The sequence below is a fragment of the Gracilinanus agilis genome, chromosome 2 (genome assembly GCF_016433145.1).
Source record: "Gracilinanus agilis isolate LMUSP501 chromosome 2, AgileGrace, whole genome shotgun sequence".
In the NCBI taxonomy this organism is placed as follows: domain Eukaryota; kingdom Metazoa; phylum Chordata; class Mammalia; order Didelphimorphia; family Didelphidae; genus Gracilinanus; species Gracilinanus agilis.
In genome coordinates this window covers 366,644,541-366,664,658 of record NC_058131.1, presented here as the reverse complement: position 1 = coordinate 366,664,658, position 20,118 = coordinate 366,644,541, and the positions used below count along the sequence as shown (strand labels likewise).

Genomic DNA, 20,118 nt, shown 5'->3' with positions numbered 1-20,118 from the left:
TGATCTCAGTGGCCAGTTCCAACCATTATATGAACTCAGATTTACACAAATTGAGGGAAGTCTGTTAAGCCAGAAGGCAGAAGATGGGATAGCACATTCAAAAGAATACTGGACCAAAACTCAGGAAACCTGGGTTAAGGTGTCAGCTTTGTCATTGCCTTGCTCTCTGATCTTAAGCAAATTGTTTCCTCTTATGGCCCTTAATTTCCTCATCTGTAAAATGAGGGGAATAATTATATATAAACTGTTCAGTCCTTTCTAGTTTTAGCAACATGTGAATCTTTGAGGATTCTGGGAAAGGAGGATAAAGGTAGGCAAGTAAAGGACAAAATGCCTGTACCCTATTATAATCTCCTTGGGTGAGCCAGAAGGCTGATAAACTTGATAGATTTTGATCTATTTGATCTGTTTTGATCTAAAATTGATAAAAGGGGATAGACTTGAGGAAAGTCTTGAACTTAGAATCAGAGGAGTAGCTTTGTAAATTGGAAGTAAAAGGCTATTTCTGGTCCATGAGAGAAAGATAAAAGGAAGGAAGGAAAAAACATTTGTTAAATAACTAATTATGTGTCGGGCACTGTGCTAAGCATTTTACAAATATCTCACCTGATTCTCACAGTAACCCTGCAAGGTAGGTACTATTATGATCCCATTTGTGATTGATGAAAGAAAAAAGTAAAACTCTGAAATTCACTTTATTCTGGGAACCAGGGTGGCTGGTGCTCAGAATGACCAGATCTTCATTATGATCTTGAAAAGCTTGGCTGCTCCAGAGAGGCTCCATCCTAAGTGGACCTAAAGGCCTGGCATTCAGACCAACCCACCATGCCACAGTTTTTCCAGAACATGGGGGTCCTGAAATCCAAAATCCTGGGGAAAGTGAAATTTCTATGTGGTCCTCAAATTTACATTCCCCATCATAATGTCCTTTTTGACTTCACAGGTGGTTCGCATTTCTGCCTCATTGTGAGACAAGGCTCTCAACATGAATTACAGCTCCTGTCACTGGATCTTTGTATGTCTCTGTATTTTAACTCCAAGGTAAACAGAACTACCACAAAACCACCTTAGTCAAAAATGGTTGTATGCCTATGAATCTTAAATGGTGGGCATGGCACCAAAAGTTGGCAGCTCTCTGTTTCATCAAACAAAGGCCAAACAAAGCATTCATTACCACTAAGCACCAGACTTGTGAAACTTTGTGCAGTATAGTTCATTGGATTTACTCTCAAAAAAATTTCCCATGAACCAAGTTTCTTTTAATGTCAGAACTTGGTTGTGTCTTTCCTGTCTAGAAGGAAAACACTCAAGGCTTTTAAATATGAACTAAATTATACAAATTGATACCTGAGGTACTCTTTATCTATGGCATATATTCACAGTGAAATGGAGTGAGATTAGTTGATTGTCACTTAGCATTAAAGGACATTTGGGAATTTCTCCATGAGAGTTACTGTGCACCTCTCTCTCTCTCTCTCTCTTTCTCTCTCTCTCTCCTTCTTTCTCTCTCTCTCTCTCTCTCTCTCTCTCTCTCTCTCTCTCTCTCTCTCTTTCTCTCTCTCTCCTCTTCTCTCTCTCTCCTCTTCTCTCTCTCTCCTCTTCTCTCTCTTTCTCCCCTTCTCTATGTCTCTCTCCCTTTTTCTGTCTCTCTGTCTCTGTCTTTCCCTCTTCTCTTTCACTGGGTAAAGCTCTCAGTTTCTATATGTCTGTCTCTATAACTTAGTAAGGTTCTCTCTCATACATACACATACACAAATTGAGTAAACAAAACTTGCTTTTTTCCAGAATATGCATCCTGGGGAATCAGTCTAATATTGAGGCCAACAGGAATGACAAACTCTCACTGCCTGGCTTTGAGAATCTCACAGAAGGATATAACAAGTTCCTCAGGCCCAATTTTGGTGGTAGGTTATCATACCTTTCAGTGGTTATCAATAAAAAAAATGACAAGTACAATACACAGAGGATAGAAAATATAAGCTTTTTTTAATTTTACTTTTAAAAAAGACTGACAGGGAAGAGGAAAATGGAAAGCATGAGAATACTCCCCAAAATTTTTATATGGCGTTGGACATATAAGTTTACCTCTTCATTCATCTATAAGATTAGGAAATTTTTCCTGTTGTATTCACATTTCAAGTTTTCAAAGCACTTTTACATGTATTCTCATATCGATTCTTAGGACAATCTTGTAAAGTAGGCAGGACAAGTCTTGTAAGTCCCATTTTAGAGAAGAAGATATTTAGGATCCTAGAGATTTAATGATTTTTCCATGGCCACATGGGTCAGCATTTTCTAAAAAATCAGAACTTTTAACTATACTATTGTTCTGGATACTGCCCTTCTATAGTAGCCTATAATATGACATAGGGAAGAAAGGTCATTGCTGATTTCAGCTCTTATTGGTACACACCCACTTAGCCCAGTCCATCCAGATAGGTGGGATCCTAGGGTCCCCCAGATGTCTCACAAAGTGTAAGAGCCCAAGCTTTCCTGGCAAACACAAAGTGAACATCTCCTACCATTTCTGCTTTGGCCAAAATTTCCTAGGAGGAAGCTGCCCTCTGGTGGCACAGTTTAATTTTATTACTAAAATGGAAGGGGAAAAAAAGAACAAAAGAAATGGTCAGCTATTTAGGAACACTCAAAAACACAGCAAGCTTGTAGCTCCCAGGGTATTCACTATCCATCCTCTGAATTTTCAGGGGACAGGAGTGCCTCTGGGAGTCTCACCCACTCCCACCCGCTGGCATTCTGATACACAAAACTTCTTTTCCTTGAGATTAACATTTAATTACTGTTTAACCTCATTGGAACTGGAGGTTCATTTCCAAGTGTTTTATATAAAAATTCAATGCTCTATTTTCTTAGGCACTGGCAACCAGGTGGCACAACTAGATAAAGTGTAGAACCTGGAATCCCAAAGACCTGAACTCTCAAATCTTGACTCAGACACTAGCCGTGTGACCCTGGGCCAGTTTCTTAACTTCTCTCTGTCTCATTTTCTTCATCTGTAATAATACCATCTACCTCAAAGAGTTTGGAAGACGATCAGACAAGTTAACATATGTAAAGGCTTTGCTAACTTTAAAGTACTATATCAGTGTTAGTTGTTATTTGTTGTAGAGGCAGCTAGGACTCAATGGTTAAGAACAATGGGCTTGGAATCAGGAAGGTCTGAGTTCAAATCCAGTCTTAGACACTTCCTAGCTGTATGACTTTGAGCATACAGTAGGCTCTGTAAGCCTACAAGAGAACTAGGTGGTTGGAGTACTGGGTTTGGAGTCAGGAAGACCTAACTTCAAATCTAGCCTTAGATATTTCCTAGCTGTGTGACCCTGGGAATGTCACAACCTCTGATTGCCTGACAAAAGGATCCACTGAAGAAGGAAATGGCAAACCTCTCCAGTATCCTTGCCAAGAAAACCCCATGGATAGCTGTGGTCCATGGGTTCATGAAGAGTCAATTAGGACTAAACAACAAAATTTATTAGATTAAAAGAATGCTTTGCTTGTTTAAGACCTAGCAAGTTGTTCTAAGGGTTTTGTAAAATGAAGATTCCTTTCCTTTTCTCTTACCTTCCTTTCTCTGGTGTTTGGTGAAAATCTATCAGTTAAGGGAAGAACCCTCAGTTCCTTTATTTCAAGGGAATACTATTAAGGACGGCTCGTTACCCTGGTCTCTACATTTGTTCTCCTTCCCAAAACTGCCAGGATACAAGAAGAGCCAATTTCCCCTGGACTGTCCTCTAGAAACCTGCTTCCCAGACTGAGTGGGTGCCCTGAGATACAGGGAGCCACTTGTCTCCAAAGCTGGGATATTCATGCCCCTTATTGGTCTGGGGAGTTCTAGAATTAAGGCTGTACTTCACCAAACTCTTCCATAGCTCTTTATTCAGAACTGCATTTTCTGACAATCTACATTTTATTTAAATTTAATAAAACATTTAAAACATACTCCACTCTCTCCAACCCTGATTTTGGCATTTTAAACATTAAATATCAATAACAGTTAACTAGATCTTAGCCTCAGGATCCAAGTTGACTAATTCCTAAATGCATTAGGGAGGTCGAGTTTTCCATTAGAAAGTATATTGTCCAGGAGTCAGAATATTTGGGCCCCAGGGCTCTGCCACTAATTAGGGAGTAAAATTTCAAAGGTATCTTTTTTTTAACAAGGGACTTAAAATTGTCTAATCAAGGGGTTCTTAACTTGGGTTCCATGAATAGATTTTGAAGGATATATAAATTTAAATGGGGAAAAACAGTTACATCTTTATTTTTACTAATCTCCCATTGTGTTTTATCATTTCGTTTCACTATGAATTTAAAACAACAAAAACATATTCTGAGAAGGGTTTCATAAGATTCTCCAAACCACCAAAGAAGCTCTTGATCTAATTTAATTTCCTCATGTTGGTTATAGATTGAGAACTTCAAGGGACTTTAGAAGTCATCTAGTCCAACTCCCTCATTTTAGAAAGGAGGAAAAAGAAACCCAGACTAATTAGTTAGCTTGTACAAAGTCACACAGGTAGCAAATGGCAGAAGTGAAATATAAACCTGGGTCTTATCCCTTCAGGTTCTTTCCATTGGACTATGCTGAACCACTTCATATTCTAGGCAAGGAAATTGGGATCCAGAGAAGGGAAGGAGTCTTCAAACCCACATCATATTGCTAATTAGTGGCAGAATCAAGATCTGAAGGACCTTGAGGAAAATCATTGACAAAGTACACTTAGCACATATCCAGTGACAGTCTCATACCCTTGGTATAATAATAAATGCACAAGACTTGTACTCAGGAAAGACCTGGGTCTGAATACAACTTCGCAATTTGTGTAACCATGGACAAGTCTCTTAATTTCTCAGAGCTACAGCTTCCTAATGATACTTATTGTATTTGTCAAAAGAATCTTGAGGCTAAAATGAGATAATGTATGTAAAGTTCCTTGCCATAGTTAAGATATGCAGTTATTATTATTATTATTATTACTATGTTTATTATTATTATTGACTTCAACAAATATCTTCTGGTCCTTAAGAAGGAACTATCACAGTGGGCAATAGAATAGTGTCCATATTTTCCTTTTCCAATACATTAATTTGGCAAAGCCAACAAATATAAACTCTATGATAAAACAAATACAAGAATTAAATTCAGTAGAATGAGACTTTCTTTGTCTCTATATGCTATTATACCAAATTCAGTGCCATATACATTTTAGGAGGTGGTAGAGGAAGTGTCCAGACCTGTGATTTCTTCTCTGGGGTGAACTCCCAGTTTGGAAATTCTCTCCCAAGCAGATCAGAGAGTTGCTTAAAAAACTGGAAAGCTAAGTGACTTCACTACAGTTACATAGCAAGTTCATGTCAGGGGAAAAATTTGAAGTCTTTCTTGATTTAAAAGACTACCCTTCCTTCAACTTCAAAAGCCTGCCTCTCACCTACTGACACTTAATGGATGTTTGTAGAATCTAAATGAATGAAGTTTAGTGAATAGAGATGGCTTATATCAAGGCAGGGTCATCTGTTAAGATTTCCAATCCTTGTCTTTCCCTCAAAGAAAGAAAACAGAAAGGAAATGGAGATTTATCTCGTCCCTTCCCGACGAGCAAAACGTGTCACTCCTCTGGGCCTCAGTTCCTTTGCCTGAAAAATGAGAGGATCTTAAGATGAAAGTTGCAAAGGACCTTGAATACACATTTTCTCTGAAGTCTTCATTTTATGATTTAGAAAACTGAGATCCAGAGAGGGGAATTAACTTGCCCATGACCATCTAAGTTGAAAGAAAATAGAAAATTTAGAATTGCTCTTGAGATATTTTTACTCCAAATCCAGCGCTTTTTTTCACTCCATCATGCTGATTTGAGCTCTAGCTCTTGTATTTTGTATTCTGAGAATAAATGGTAGCCTTTATTTTTCTAGAAAAACCATGATGGTACGAATTTCTGCTGAATCTCTATAGTAGTTGTCTCCAGGTTTTCTATATACCTCTCAATTTAAAAAAAAACTGAACACCTAGTATCTATATATTTACTTATTAGAAATTATATGCATTTACTACTTTACCAATAATTACTGCTATACCAAAATGTTATAAAAGATAGAAAATTTTAAAAGAACAGAACATTTAAAAAAATTTACCTTAGAGTCAATTAGTTGCAACTAGAATTTTCTAAGTAGGACAGTGACATGGTTAGGATAGCCCTTTGAGAAAATCACTCTTGTAGGTATGTCAGAATCAGTCCTTGCCCTAAAGCAGCTTACAGGCTAATGTGGCAGACAAAATTTTGGAGGTACAAGAATCTTGAGGCAGAATCCAATTAGGAGATTTTTGTAATAGTCCAAAAGAGAGTTAGGTGATAAGGGACTGATATTGTGAGATTGATGGAGGTTATTGAGATAGAAAGCATAAAATTTGGCAACTGACTAGATCTGTGGGGTGATAGAAAGTGAGTAATCAAAAATAACACCAAGGTTCCTGACGTGCATAACTCAAAATATGGCAGTGCCCTCAATAGAAATGGAAAAGTTTGGAAGAAGGATATATTTAAGGGGGAAAAATTCATTCACAACCCATACATGCCTATTCATCCTGGGCTATTCACCCTTTTCAAATAAAAAAAAAAAACGAGAAGAGAGTGGGGACTACTGCTTTTCAGTGCAAAGCCAGTGCTGAGAGGTTCCTGCTACAGTCATGAGGTAATATGAGGATGGAGTGTGGGGACAATAGAGTAGGTGGATTACAGGGAGTTTTTTTGTTTACTATTTGGGTAGGAATAGGGTTATGATACAGAATGGTAGCCAAGGATGTGCTGATAAATGTTTAACAACCAGCTCATGGGAAAAGGGGAAATTACATACAACACATTTTAAGTCTAATCTTTATTTTTAACATTTGCTTCATCATTTTGTTAAGTCTGGACAATTACCGAAACAATAAGCTCTTGATTAGAACTACTCTGAAGAGGTTCAAGTTATGTGTAGCCTCACTGGACCAATAGTGGGAAGTGATGGAGTAAGAGTGTTTAAGAGGATTTTAGAGTTGTGTTGGAGATGAGCCTGTGATTGGCTATGGTTGGCTAAAGGGAAAATGGCCCATTTTTCCCTTCTCCAATTGATTGATCACATATACTCTGGGGAGTCAAGCCAAGGTCCTTCTGGCTTTATTAGAGGCAGAGAGGTACCCAAAGGAGCAGAGTGTGGGTTCTATAGTCAGGAGAACCTAAGTTCAAATCTGGCCTCAGACACTTAATGACCCTGGGCAAGCCATTTTACCAGTTTACTTCATTTTCCACCTCTCTAAAATGGGTTGTTATGAGGATAAAATGAGATAATAATTGTGAGTCATTTAAGATAGTGTCTGACCCATAGCAGGTGCTATATGTTAGCTGTTATTATTCCCAAGCCATCAGTTTAGAGACTGTGGATGTAGCAGTGTACTACATGCAGAACCCCTTCCTGGCAAGATGTGACAAAATACCTCATCATCAGATCCTGAAAGAGGTAGTGTGAGGTAGCGCATAAAAAGCAGACCTGAACGAGAGGAGGACCCAAGCTCAAGCCCCACCTCTGGCACCTCCTGGCCTGGCAGACTCTCTGGTTAGCTCTCTGGGGCCATCGGTTGAGAATAAGGTGGCCATGAGCAGTGATCGAATCAACTTATTCATTGTCTTCTACCAGGGAAATCATAGGCACAGCCATCATCATTTGGTCTATAAACAGGAACTGCTAATGTACCGATTAAAAGAAAACATCTCACACTTTGGTCCTGATGTCATCCTCTTCTATCTCTTTCTTCTTCCCCAGGGGAACCTGTTCTAATAGCACTGACTCTCGACATTGCCAGTATTTCTAGTATTTCAGAAAGTAACATGGTGAGTGCCTTTCTTTCTCCCCAATGCCACGAGAGATTGATTTTTTTTTTCATGCTTAATGGGTAAATGGTCTCCAGTATTATAAAAAGTTTTAAACATCAAGACCTAATCTCAGTTTAGGCTAGAGGCTTTATCAAGGAACCCAAAACAGTCAAAGACACTTTACAAAGCAGATTTTGGGAACAGTAGGGAAAGGAAGGGAAAGCTTGTCAAAGTCACTATTATTCACTGAGCCTTCCCTAGGAATGCCCAACCATCTGAGTGTTTATTTAAGGTAGCAGAGTAGGAAAATGGAAAGAAGTTAAGTAACCTCCAAGCAGACTGCAGCCTGTAGGGTTCTCAGCAAAGGCAAGAGCTCCCAGATGGAGTAGGCTTTGATTTGGGTGACAGAGCATTCTTTCTTAACAGGGAATTTACAGACACAGTTTGGGGCAATTTGAGCTTATGGGGATTCTACGGAGACACCTTGGAACTTATCAGGATTCTACACATGGTTGCTTCTTTTGCATATCAGGAATCTGATCTGGACACCTTAGCTTCCCTTGTTAGTATGTCTGGTCTGGACATTGTCTGGAACAGGTTCAACTGGTCATATCAGGGCTTCCAGCAGTCTCTGGGGCCTGGGACTCTGCTGTTGGACTTCAGGGGTGTGGTACATTCTTGACAATCACACTCTACATTATTATATTTTAAATGTCCGTAGTTATGTCCATATTAATAGGTTTCAAAGGTCCAACACATAAAAACTTAGTATTTTAAGAGAGAGAAAGTGTGGGGTGGGGAAAATACATTGGGGAATACTTGATATCATATAATCCCTGAGAGTGGGAAAAATGTATAATAACTTGCAATTAATATTTTTCAATAGTTCTCGAACTGAGGCAAAACTAAAGAGGGGAACAAAGTGACATAATGGTCAGAGTGCTTGGCCTGGAGTTAAGAAAACTCCTCTTCCTGAGTTCAAATCTGACCTCAGACACTTATCAGCTGTGAGACCCTAGCCAGGTCACTTAACCCTATTTAACTCAGTTTCCTCATCTGTTAAATGAACTGGAGTAGGACGTGACAAATCACTCTAGTATCTTTGGCAAGAAAACCTCAAAAGGGGCCACGAAGAGTCAAATATAACTGAAAGTGCCTGAATAATAGTTTTTACAAACCAGATGAAATTAGTTCATTTGCTGGTATAGTAGAAAGCATTTTAATGGAGTTGGAATCATGGAATTCAAATCCTAACTTTGGACAATTCACTTAACCTTTCTACAACTTCTTTTTTTTTTCATTCAGAAAATAGTATAAGTAGTGTTGGCACTACCTACATCACAGGGTTATAGTGAAGAACACATCCTGTAAACCTTAATATGATATTTAAATATGAGTTAGGGCCCATCTTGAACTAACTAGGAGTAACTCAAGCACTCAACATATGGGCAAACAGTATTTGGTGTTCGTATCCAAAAAAACTTTGGACTTAGAATAGAGGAATATAAATGTTATGCAAAGGACAAGTTAAAAGGTTTAACCAGGCATTATGAAGAAAAGGGTCTTTGCTTACCTCTTCAAGTTACTAAACAAAATAAATAAGGTCCTCTGTTCTCTTGTTGACACTGGCTGCCACACACACTGCCACACTGCTCTTGAACAAATTTTTTTTTAAACCTTTACCTTCTGTCTTGTAACCAATATGTATTGATTCCAAAGCAGAAGAATAGTAAGGGCTAGAGGCAATGGGGATCAAGTGACTTGCCCAGGGTCACACAGCTAGGAAGTGTCTGAGGTCAGATTTGAACCTAGGTCCTCCCATCTATAGGCCTGGTTCTCAATCCACTGAGCCACCCAGTTGCAACCCTGTTGAACAATTTTATTAATAAATGTCTCTCTTGGACTTTCTTTGATCTTAAATTTAGGGCAATGTGAAAGAAGATTAAATTTTTCTCTAAAGTTTCCTTCCAAGGCTCCTTTTACCCAAGATAATGACTTACTTACTCTCATGCCTATAAAAACTGTCTCCTTAGGACTACACTGCCACCATCTACCTGCGGCAACGCTGGACAGATCAACGGCTGGTGTTTGAGGGTAACAAGAGCTTTACTCTTGATGCTCGTCTTGTGGAGTTTCTCTGGGTCCCTGACACCTACATTGTGGAATCCAAAAAGTCTTTTCTACATGAAGTCACTGTGGGGAACCGATTGATTCGCTTATTCTCCAATGGAACTGTCTTGTATGCTCTCAGGTACATCTGACTGTTGGTACAAGCAAGATGGTAGCAATCAATGGATCAAGGGTCAGAGCAGGTTTAGCTGTTTTCTCAGAAAATTTAAAAATGAAACAGTTATACATCACCCTACTTTTCTCTAAGGCAGTGGTTCCCAAACTTTTTTGGCCTACCGCCCCCTTTCCAGAAAAAATACTACTTAGCTCCTGGAAATTAACTTTTTTAAATTTTAATGGCAATTAGTAGGAAAGATAAATGGACCTGTGGCCATCACCGCCTCCCTGGATTGCTGCAGCACCCACCAGGGGGCAGTGGCACCCACTTTGGGAATCACTGCTCTAAGGAGACAGTAACTTTCCTTGTCAATCTCTGTTTATGTCCTTACTCCCTATAGAAATGGAACCATCCTGTAGAATTTAAGTTACCACAAATATATAGGATTCGGTGGACCTAGGACAGGAGTCCAGGAGACATCTTTTGTATGGTGGCTGTTTGTCCTTTCCGAGGACACTTTTCTATAGACATTCAATCAGACATCCATCAACCTGAGGCCAGGTCATCTCCATTTTAATACTACTAGAGCTGAAAGACATCAGAGATTTTATCCAGTCCAACTGTCTTTTTATACAGATGAGGAAACTGAGGCTCAAAGAAACTAATTGACAATCTCAAGGTCATACAGTTATTTTAACAATGAAAGCATAAATAGAACCAAGGTATACTGATTCTCAATCTAGATATTATGGAAAACAGACTCTCCTTGGGACTGAGTTCAAGCTCTTAAAGCTGAAATATCCTAGGAAGTACCAGTCTAATGCGTTGCAGAGAAATCAAGAAAGAACTGGATTTCTTTTGTACTCTTCATTTCTCTCTTTCCAATAGAAATAGGGGATGGGAAGGAGTAGAATGTGAAATTTCAAGCATTACACTGAGTTCTGTCCTTGTATAGGAATTTAAACATATCAAATGGTATCATAATAATAATTGTAAGCCTTAGACTTCATATCCAGGATGTCAGTTTTAGTGAAGCAATATCGTCCAGGAGAAGGAGAATGGTGGCAGTAAATATGGGCTCTTTTCCTGACTGACACTAACCAGCTCTGTGACCTTAAGCAGTTCATTTAACCTCTCTGTGCCTTGATTTGCTCATCTGTTAGATGGAGGTAATAGTCATTTTCCTTACTACCACAGCTCATGGAGAAGATTCTTAGAAAAACTTTCAACCGTTATACAAATGGAAGATATTAGCCAATGCTTTGCTTCTAAATTAGGAACGCTTCAACTTGCACCTTTTGGGACCTGTTTCTCCTGATGTTCCTTTAACAATATCTAAGCTTCAAGCAGAGGCATTGAAGTGTCATTTGTCACCCAAAACCCTAGTGATACTTTCAGCACAGGTCCAAACCACATGTTCACTTCAAGAATCAAGCTGAGTCCTTGGGGCCTCACTGTTGGAAGAGAAGACATACTTTGTAAAGCATCCCCTTAGGACATGCTTTCTGAAACTCAGGCTCTTTTCCCCCCCCCCAGAATTACTACTACTGTTGCATGTAACATGGACCTATCTAAATATCCCATGGACACACAGACGTGCAAGTTACAGCTGGAGAGCTGTGAGTATAATATCCTATGAGCCCTTGAGATTATTTTCATGGCTGACTTTAAATCTGTTTAATAGCAAGAAAAAAAAAAGAGCATCAGCTGTATATAGTGTCTGTTCTTGATATTAATCCAGGATGACAAGAGCCCCTCTGACTGCTTGCACCAAGAGATTTGGGTAAGTACGCTAAAAGAGAGAAATCTTTGACTTTTATACCTTCTTTGGAGCACAATCATGTGTAGTTACCAAGTTTTTTCTGGATAATCTTGGCCCTCACTGTCAAAGGAAATGTTTTTTAATAGTTATTTTCCTGTGGCAGACTATCAGCAATCTTTGCTGCTCTACGTACTTGTAGACCTATAGTACTTCTAAAATAAGAAAATGAAGGAGACAGGCTATCATGGAAAGCCCCAATCCACAGTTTTCCCACATAGCATCTCTATCAGCTAGATAGAAGGAAAGAAAGAAAATGAGAAACTTGAATGAAAGAGAGTGAAATGAATTTGAATGGAGTGAAAATAAAACAGATTTCTGGGAATTCACCACACAGAATAACAATAGCTAACATTTATATAGCATTAATGATGCTCCAGGCACTGGCCTAAATACTTTATAATTATCTTTTTTTGATCTATCCAATGGCCCTGGAAGGTAAGTCTATTATTACCTTTATTTTACAGATGAGAAAACTGAGGCAAACAGAGCTTAAGTGATTTGTCTAGGGTCACATGCCTAGCAAATGTCTGAGACTGGATCTGAGCTTGGGTCTCCCTGACTCCAGACCCAACTCTCTATCCACTGCCACTCTTAACTGCTTCTAAGAGAACTGTTAATAAGATATATTTATAAAGCACTTTGTAAACCTTAAAACTTTATTTCAAGGCTAGCTATCATCATCATTAGTATTAGTAGCAGTAGCGGCAGCAGCAGCAGCAGTAGTAGTAGTAGTAGCAATAGTAGAAGCAGTAGTAGTAGTGGTGGTGGTGGTGGTAATGGTGGTAGTAGTGGTAATAGTACTTGTAAAGGCAGTGGTGTGCTAGTTTGATGACCAGCTCTCCAAAGGGAAAAAAATATATATTCTTGAAAGTCTAGTCAATCAACAAAATGATAACTTGGGGGCATCTAGATGGCTCCGTGGATAGAGCCCAGACCTAAAGATGGGAGGTCTCAAATCCAACTCTGGTCTCAGACACTTCCTAGCTGTGTGATCCTGGGTAAGTCACTTAACCCCCATTGCCTAGCCCTTACCACTCTTCTACCTTAGAACCAATACACCATAGTGATTCTAAGATGGAAGGTAAAGGTTTAAAAAACAAACTATGAACTCAAACACTGACTTACTGTCATATTTGCCGATTTTCCAAAGTAAATAAACATTCACCCTTACCTTCTGTCTTAAAATCAATACTATTTGTTCCAGAGCAGAAGAGTAGTAAGGACTGGTCAATTGGGGTTCAGTGATTTGCCCAGGGTCAAACAGCTCAGAAGTGTCTGAGGTCAGATTTGAACCTAGGATTCCCCCATCTCTATGCCTGGTTCTCTATTCACTGAGCCAACTAGCTGCCCTACGTGGCAAAATTTTAACAATTGGCTTGAGTACAAGGTGGCTCTAGCACTTCCTGCTTCTGAGATCATTTATCAGTAGCTTGGGAGACTAGTGAATATAGGCTAACAGGGTTTAAAATGACAGAAAGGGTCATGGTTGAGATTTTCCTTCCCAAAAAAATCCAAACTAATGTCTAATAGGCAAACTTTTTTGTCCAGCCTTTGAACAAAAAAAATGTATGAAGTATTTTTGGTTCAGGTTTAGTGTCTCATAGATCCTTACTTGATAAGAAGCAAGCAGTCTGAGCTCCTAAAGAGTAGTTTCAAGCTTTCCTGGCTAAAAAATTACTTAGTCTTTTTGTTTGTTTGTTTAGTTTATAAGCCAGCATGTTCAGAATTACTGTTTAGTTCTGAAAAGTGAGAACTTTGTGGTTGTTGGAAAAAACACATGGTGTAGCAAAGCAGAGAGACAACAGAAAGGAGAGTTTTTATATGAAAACCTTTCTACTATTTTATATTGTTAAGGCATTAAATCATTGAATTAGAAACTTCTAGATTTAAAGATGATAAAATCTGACTTCCTGGACCTTTGACAATATCACAGACAAGCAATCATCCCAAATCTATTCCTACTCCTCCAGTTAGAGCAAAGTCCTTGAGCTTGGTTTTGTTTTGTTTTATGATATTTTGGTAATTATATTGCAATAGACTTGGTTTCCTGTGAAATCCTACATATTTTTTTGTTTTACATATTTAAAAACATGATTCAGAGAAAAGATCCAGAGGCCCCACCAGATTACCAGGGGTCCATGAAACACAGAAAGATTAAGGACCCTTGAATTAAAGGAATCTCTTAACCTGAAAAGTCTCTCCATTCCATTTTTAGACAGCTATAATTAATTATAAATTTTTCATGTTCATCTAAAATCTTCCTCTCTATAATGTTCTTCCACTGATACTAAGCAAAATAAATCTAATCCCCCTTCCATGGGATAGACTTTTCACATAACTGAAGTTATTGTACCTCTAAGTTATCTAAGCTTCTAAGTCTTCTCAAGGTTCAAACTAGGATCATGGAATTAGAGCTTCAGGGAATGTCCACAGTCTTCTATATCTCTATATTTTACAGATTGGGAAATTGGGCTCCAGAGATGCTTAGTGACGTGTCTGTGATCACACAGTAACAGAACTAAGATTTGTAGCCAGGTCCTGTAACTCCGACTGCAGCACTCTTTCATCTGTACTGCACTATTCTTTGCTCTTTATTCAACCAGTCAATCCTCTTGTGACCTGATCTGAGTTCCTCTCATGTTTAAGGTTGCTCTCCTCTAGACAATTCAACTCAACCCAATAGGAAGCTATTAAGCACTCACTGTATGCTTAGAGTTGAAGATAAAAAGACAAAAAAATGAAAAATAGTTCTTGCAATCAAGAAGTTCATATTACACTAATCTATTCAAAATATGAACGAATAAATAAATAAATACAAGGTAACATGAGAAAAGGCAACTTACTAGCAATTTGGGAGAATTAGGAAAGGGCTTGTGTAGGAGTCAGCATCTAAGGTGAATCTTGAAGCACACAAAGGTTTCTAAGAGGTAGAGGAGACATGTTCTAGCTAATCAGCATCCCAAAGCACAGTACTCCAGATATGGTCTGACGATTGTATAATGAAATAGAATTATCACCTTCTTAGTTGTGGACCCAGTACTCTATATAAATTCCACATTCAAGTGCTCTGAAGATCCTAATTATTCACCTATTGCCTAAAATAAATTGACTAATGGGGAAATGAGGACAAGAAAATGAACCCAAAAAATTCTGAAAAAAAATTTTTTTGTAGAAATTTGTTTTTACACCAAGATCTAAGGAGTAACCAGAATTTCATTCTATATTATTTCTGGAGTGTTCAGAGAGGATTAGCACCTCTGGCAACTGTTGCTAAGCCCTTTTCAGGGCTGTTTATCCATTGTTGGTGTCCACCTGTCACCCAACTGTTGATTATGGTTCCAAGAAGCTGTAGTTATGCATAGTGGCCACATCCCAGTAAAACCTTCTTGGCAGGAGGACTAGACCATGTTAAGGGTAACCAACAGCCCTCAAGCTTGTCACTGGGTTCGGGGAATATTTATCCTAAGCATTTAAAGACTTCTCCTGGCAGAATGGGCAGATGGGAACAATTTGTTCCAACAACCATCAAGTCAGCTGAATCAGGCACTGTGGAGTAGAACTTGGTCAGACAGCAAAGATGCCAAAGTAATCCACTGCAGCTCAGACCATTGCCAATCATTCTGACTTTTGTCTTGATTGTGGACTTGGGTGACTCTGTAGGTCTACAACTTTGGGCAACTCTGCCTCATTTAAATCCAGTTCATGCAAGTCAAGATATCACATTGTGATATCATTGGTCCTTTTTGAAAAATGGATAACCACTTTACTCTCCTCTATAGACTGAGTGGATTTACTCTCCTGATTGCATATGTGGAGAAAGGTATAAAATGAATAGCTTTGTTGATGCAAGTGAAAGTGCCCAATCTGCCTTGAATCTAAGCCAGATGATAGGGACAATCTCAACAGAGTCAGAATAAGAAAAGAGTTACCAAAAGAATGTAGGAGGCAAGTTGTTAAGTCTAATGCAACATTTCCTTTCTGACCATGGCAACTGGGGACATTTTGGGAGATAGTACAATAGTTGCCTAGATCTAGGCCAATGATTCCCAAAGTGGGCGCCACCGCCCCCCAGTGGATGGTCCAGCGATCCAGGGAGGTGGTGATGGCCACAGGTGCATTTATCTTTCCTATTAATTGCTATTAAAATTTAAAAAAAATTAATTTCCAGGGGGCTAAGTAATATTTTTTCTGGAAAGGGGGTAGTAGGCCAAAAAAGTTTGGGAGCCACTGATCTAGGCTATTGAACATCCACAACTTTACTTACTAATCCACCTAGCCATACTTAGGGATGTATCCATTCTTTTAATGAGGTATAGTAAGAAGAATTTAGACTGATTTGTGAAGAACTAGGTTTGAATTCTACCTCTAATACTTCCAAGCTGTGTGACCATCAGTTATGCCATCAGTTAATGTAGACAATAATATCTGAAGTATCAGACTTCCATAGTTGTTGTGGAGATCAGATTAGATATGTGAAAATGCTTTGTAAATCTAGAAGCCTAATATAAATGTTATTTTTATTAGATTTTTCCATTTATAGTTCTTTCATTGCTTTATGCCTAGCAGAATTTTCTTTAATTTGCTTTCCTTTTAAATTAAATTTTATTTTTTCAACTAAGAAAAATCAATTTTCTTTTCTTCCCAACTCATACTTGCCCACTGAACAATAAACAAACCCTTGTAACAAATGTAGTCAAATCCATTCCCACATTGTTCCTGTCTGAAAAGTATTTGTCTCATTTTGCTTCTAGAGTCTGTCACCTATCTGTCAGGAAGTGGGCAGCATACCTCATCTTTGATCTTTGATATTGGTCCTCTGATTATTGCATTGATAAAGAGTTGTTAAGTCTTTCAAAATTATTTGGGTTATTTTTTAGTGTTGTGGCTGTGATGATATAAATCATTCTCCTGGTTCTGCTCACTTCACTCTGCATCCGTTCATATGTCTTTCCAGATCTCTTGGAAACTGATACTTTCATCATTATTTATGGTAAAATAGTATTCTATTATATTCATAGTCCATACTTTGTTCAGTTGTTCCCTATTTCCTTGGAACCCCTTAGTCTCTGGGATTTTTTTCCCATTTCAGAAATTGCTTCTGAAATATTTTTATACATATGGGTCCTTTTCCTCTTTTTTTGATCTCTTAGGGATGTACCCCTAATACTGGAGTGCTGAGTCAGTGGTTATACAGAATCTAATGACTTTTTTGAACATAGTTCCAAAATGCTTTCCAGAAAGGCTGAATCAATTGATAACTCCACCAGCCATCCATTACTGTGCCTAGTTCTAAAATTAAACTTTCTTTTTTAATTAAAAAACCCATTTTTTTCTCTTCCTCACTGATTAAAAAGGAAATAAAAATAAAACTTTGAAACAAATATGCATGGTCAAGCAAAACAAACTTCCCATTGGAAAGGGAGAAAGAGAGAGAGAGAGAGAGAAAGAGAGAGAGAGAGAGAGAGAGAGATCTATTTCTGCATCCTGAGTCTATCACATGTAGTCTAGAAGTGAGTAGCATGCTTTATCATCAGTTCTCTAGACTCATATTCATTCATTGTGCTGACTGGAGTTCTTAAATCCTTCAAAAGCATTTGTTTTGTCTTTACAGTTGTTAGGATAAATTGTTTTTGTACTGCTCACTTTATATTAGTTCATACAAGTCTTCTCAGGTTTCACTGAAACCATCTCTTTTATTTCTCTTATGACATGAGAGTATTCCATTATACCCATATACAGTAATTTATTTAACTATTCCTAATGTGATGGACAACCTTACTTTCCAGTTCTTTGCCACAACAAAAAGGACAGCTACGAATATTTTTGTTTACATGAGTCCTTTTACTTTTCAATTTTGAGATATAAAGCCTAGTAGTGGTATTGCTGGATCAAAAAGTATTTATGATTGACTGAAGTTAAGAACATAGATCCATTTGCTTTCCAGAATAAGTGTATCAATTCATAGCATCTCTGACAGGGCACTGGTGTGGCTGTTTTCGCATAGCCCCTGCAGCATTTGTCATTTTCCTCTTTTTTTCAACTTTGCCCATCTGATGAATACAAAATAGAAACTCAGCTTTTGTTTATATTTTTCTAAGTATTAATTATTTTGAGCATTTTTTAACATGGCTATTGAGAACTTGGATGTTTTTTTCCCTTTGAAATCTTCTTGTTCATATCTTTTGGCCATTTATCATTTGGAGAATACACTTAGGCTTATGTATTTGAATCAGTTCTTTATATCTTTTGGAAAAGAAACCTTTATCAAAGAAATCCACTACCATGATTTCTCCCAAGTTACCTGTTTCCCTTTTAGTTTTAGCTGTATGCAGCAAAAATTCTTATTTTTATGTAATCAAAATTCTCCACTTTCTCTTCTGTGGTAGTCTCTATCCTTTGCTCATGAACTCTTCCACTAAAATCTAATTTCTTAGTTCTAAAAGTTAATTTTTTTCCTTATTCTTCTAAATTGTTTATGATGTAAACCTCTCTGTATTCATTTGGACCTTACCTTGGAATAGGTGTGAGATGTTAGCTCTATACCTAGTTTCCACCAGACTGCTTTCTCACTTTCCCAGGTTTCTGATAAATTTTGAGTTTTTATTCCAGGAACTGATTTCTTTATGTTTATCAAACACTATACTAATGTGTTTATTTTTTTTCTATATGTAGTATACCTAAACTGTTCCATTTCACTGATCAATGTATTACTTTCTCTTTATTTATTTTTTAAATTTTTTTAGAAAATTTTCCATGGTTACATGATTTATGTTCTTTCTCTCCCCTCTTAAACCCCCACCCCCCAATAGCCAACACACATTCCCACTGGGTTTTACATGTGTCATTGATCAAGACATATATCCATATTATTGATAGTTGCACTGGGATGGTCATTTAGAGTCTACATCCCAAATCATATCCATATCAACTTATGTGTTAAAGCAGTTGATTTTCTTCTGTGTTTCTACTCCCATAGTTCTTCCTCTGAGTGTGAATAGTGTTCTTTCTCTTAAGTCCCTCAGAACTGTCCTGGATCATTGCATTGCTGCTAGTAGAGAAGTCCATTACATTTTATTTTACCACAGTGTATTAGTCTCTGTGTATAATGTTCTCCTGGTTCTGTTCCTTTTACTCTGCATCAATTCCTGGAAGCTGTTCCAGTTCACTTGGAAATCCTCCAGTTCATTATTCCTTTGAGCACAATAGTATTCCATCACTAGCAGATACCACAAATTGTTCAGCCATTCCCCAATTGAAGTGTATATCCTCATTTTCCAGTTTTTTGCCACTACAAAGAATGCAGCTATAAATATTTTTGTATGTGTCTTTTTTCTTATGATCTCTTTGGGATATAAACCCTGTAGTAGTATGGCTGGATCAAAGGGCAGACAATCTTTTAATGCCCTTTGGGCATAGTTACAAATTGCCATCCAGAATGGTTGGATTAATTCACAACTCTACCAACAATGCATTAATGTCCCAGTTTTGCCACTTCCCCTCCAACATTCACCTCTTTCCTTTGCTGTCATGTTAGCTAATCTGCTAGATGTGCGGTGGTACCTCAGAGTTGTTTATATTTGCATTTCTCTAATTATAAGAGATCTAGAACACTTTTGCATGTGCTTATTGATAGTTTTGATTTCTGTATATGAAAACTGCCTATTCATGTCCCTTGCCCATTTATCAGTTGGGGAATGGCTTGATTTTTTGTACAACTGATTTAGCTCCTTATTTATTTGAGTAATTAGACCTTTGTCACAGATTTTTGTTATAAATATTTTTTACCATTTGTTCATTCCCTCCTAATTTTGGTTGCATTGGATTTGTTTGTACAAAACCTTTTTTAATTTAATGTAATCAAAATAATTTATTTAACATTTTGTAATTTTTTTAACTCTAGCTTGGTTTTAAAATCTTTCCTTTCCCAGAGATCTGACAAGTATACTATTCTGTGTTCACCTAATTTACTTATACTTTCCTTCTTTATATTCATGTCATTCACCAATTCTGAATTTATCTTGGTACAGGGTGTGGGATGTTGATCTAGACCCAATCTCTTCCATACTGTTTTCCAATTTTCCCAGAAGTTTTTGTCAAATAGTGGATTTTTGTCCCAAAAGCTGGGCTCTTTGGGGTTATCATACACTGTCTTGTTGATGTCACTTACCCCAAGTCTATTCCACTGATCCTCCCTTCTGTCTCTTAGC

The 20,118-nt window shown here is 37.8% G+C and overlaps 1 protein-coding gene across 2 annotated transcripts in view; it reads left to right on the top strand.

Annotated features, from left to right (window-relative positions):
- The first annotated feature begins 985 nt into the window (after positions 1–985).
- The window catches only part of LOC123235542 (gamma-aminobutyric acid type A receptor subunit pi), a 35,948-nt gene continuing 16,815 nt past the window's right edge, over positions 986–20,118 (top strand). For both annotated transcript variants that reach the window (XM_044661690.1, XM_044661692.1), the window contains exons 1-5: positions 986–1,041; positions 1,786–1,904; positions 7,813–7,880; positions 9,896–10,113; positions 11,626–11,708. In XM_044661690.1, coding sequence (XP_044517625.1) covers positions 986–1,041; positions 1,786–1,904; positions 7,813–7,880; positions 9,896–10,113; positions 11,626–11,708 — 544 coding nt within the window. The remainder of the gene's footprint in view (positions 1,042–1,785; positions 1,905–7,812; positions 7,881–9,895; positions 10,114–11,625; positions 11,709–20,118) is intronic.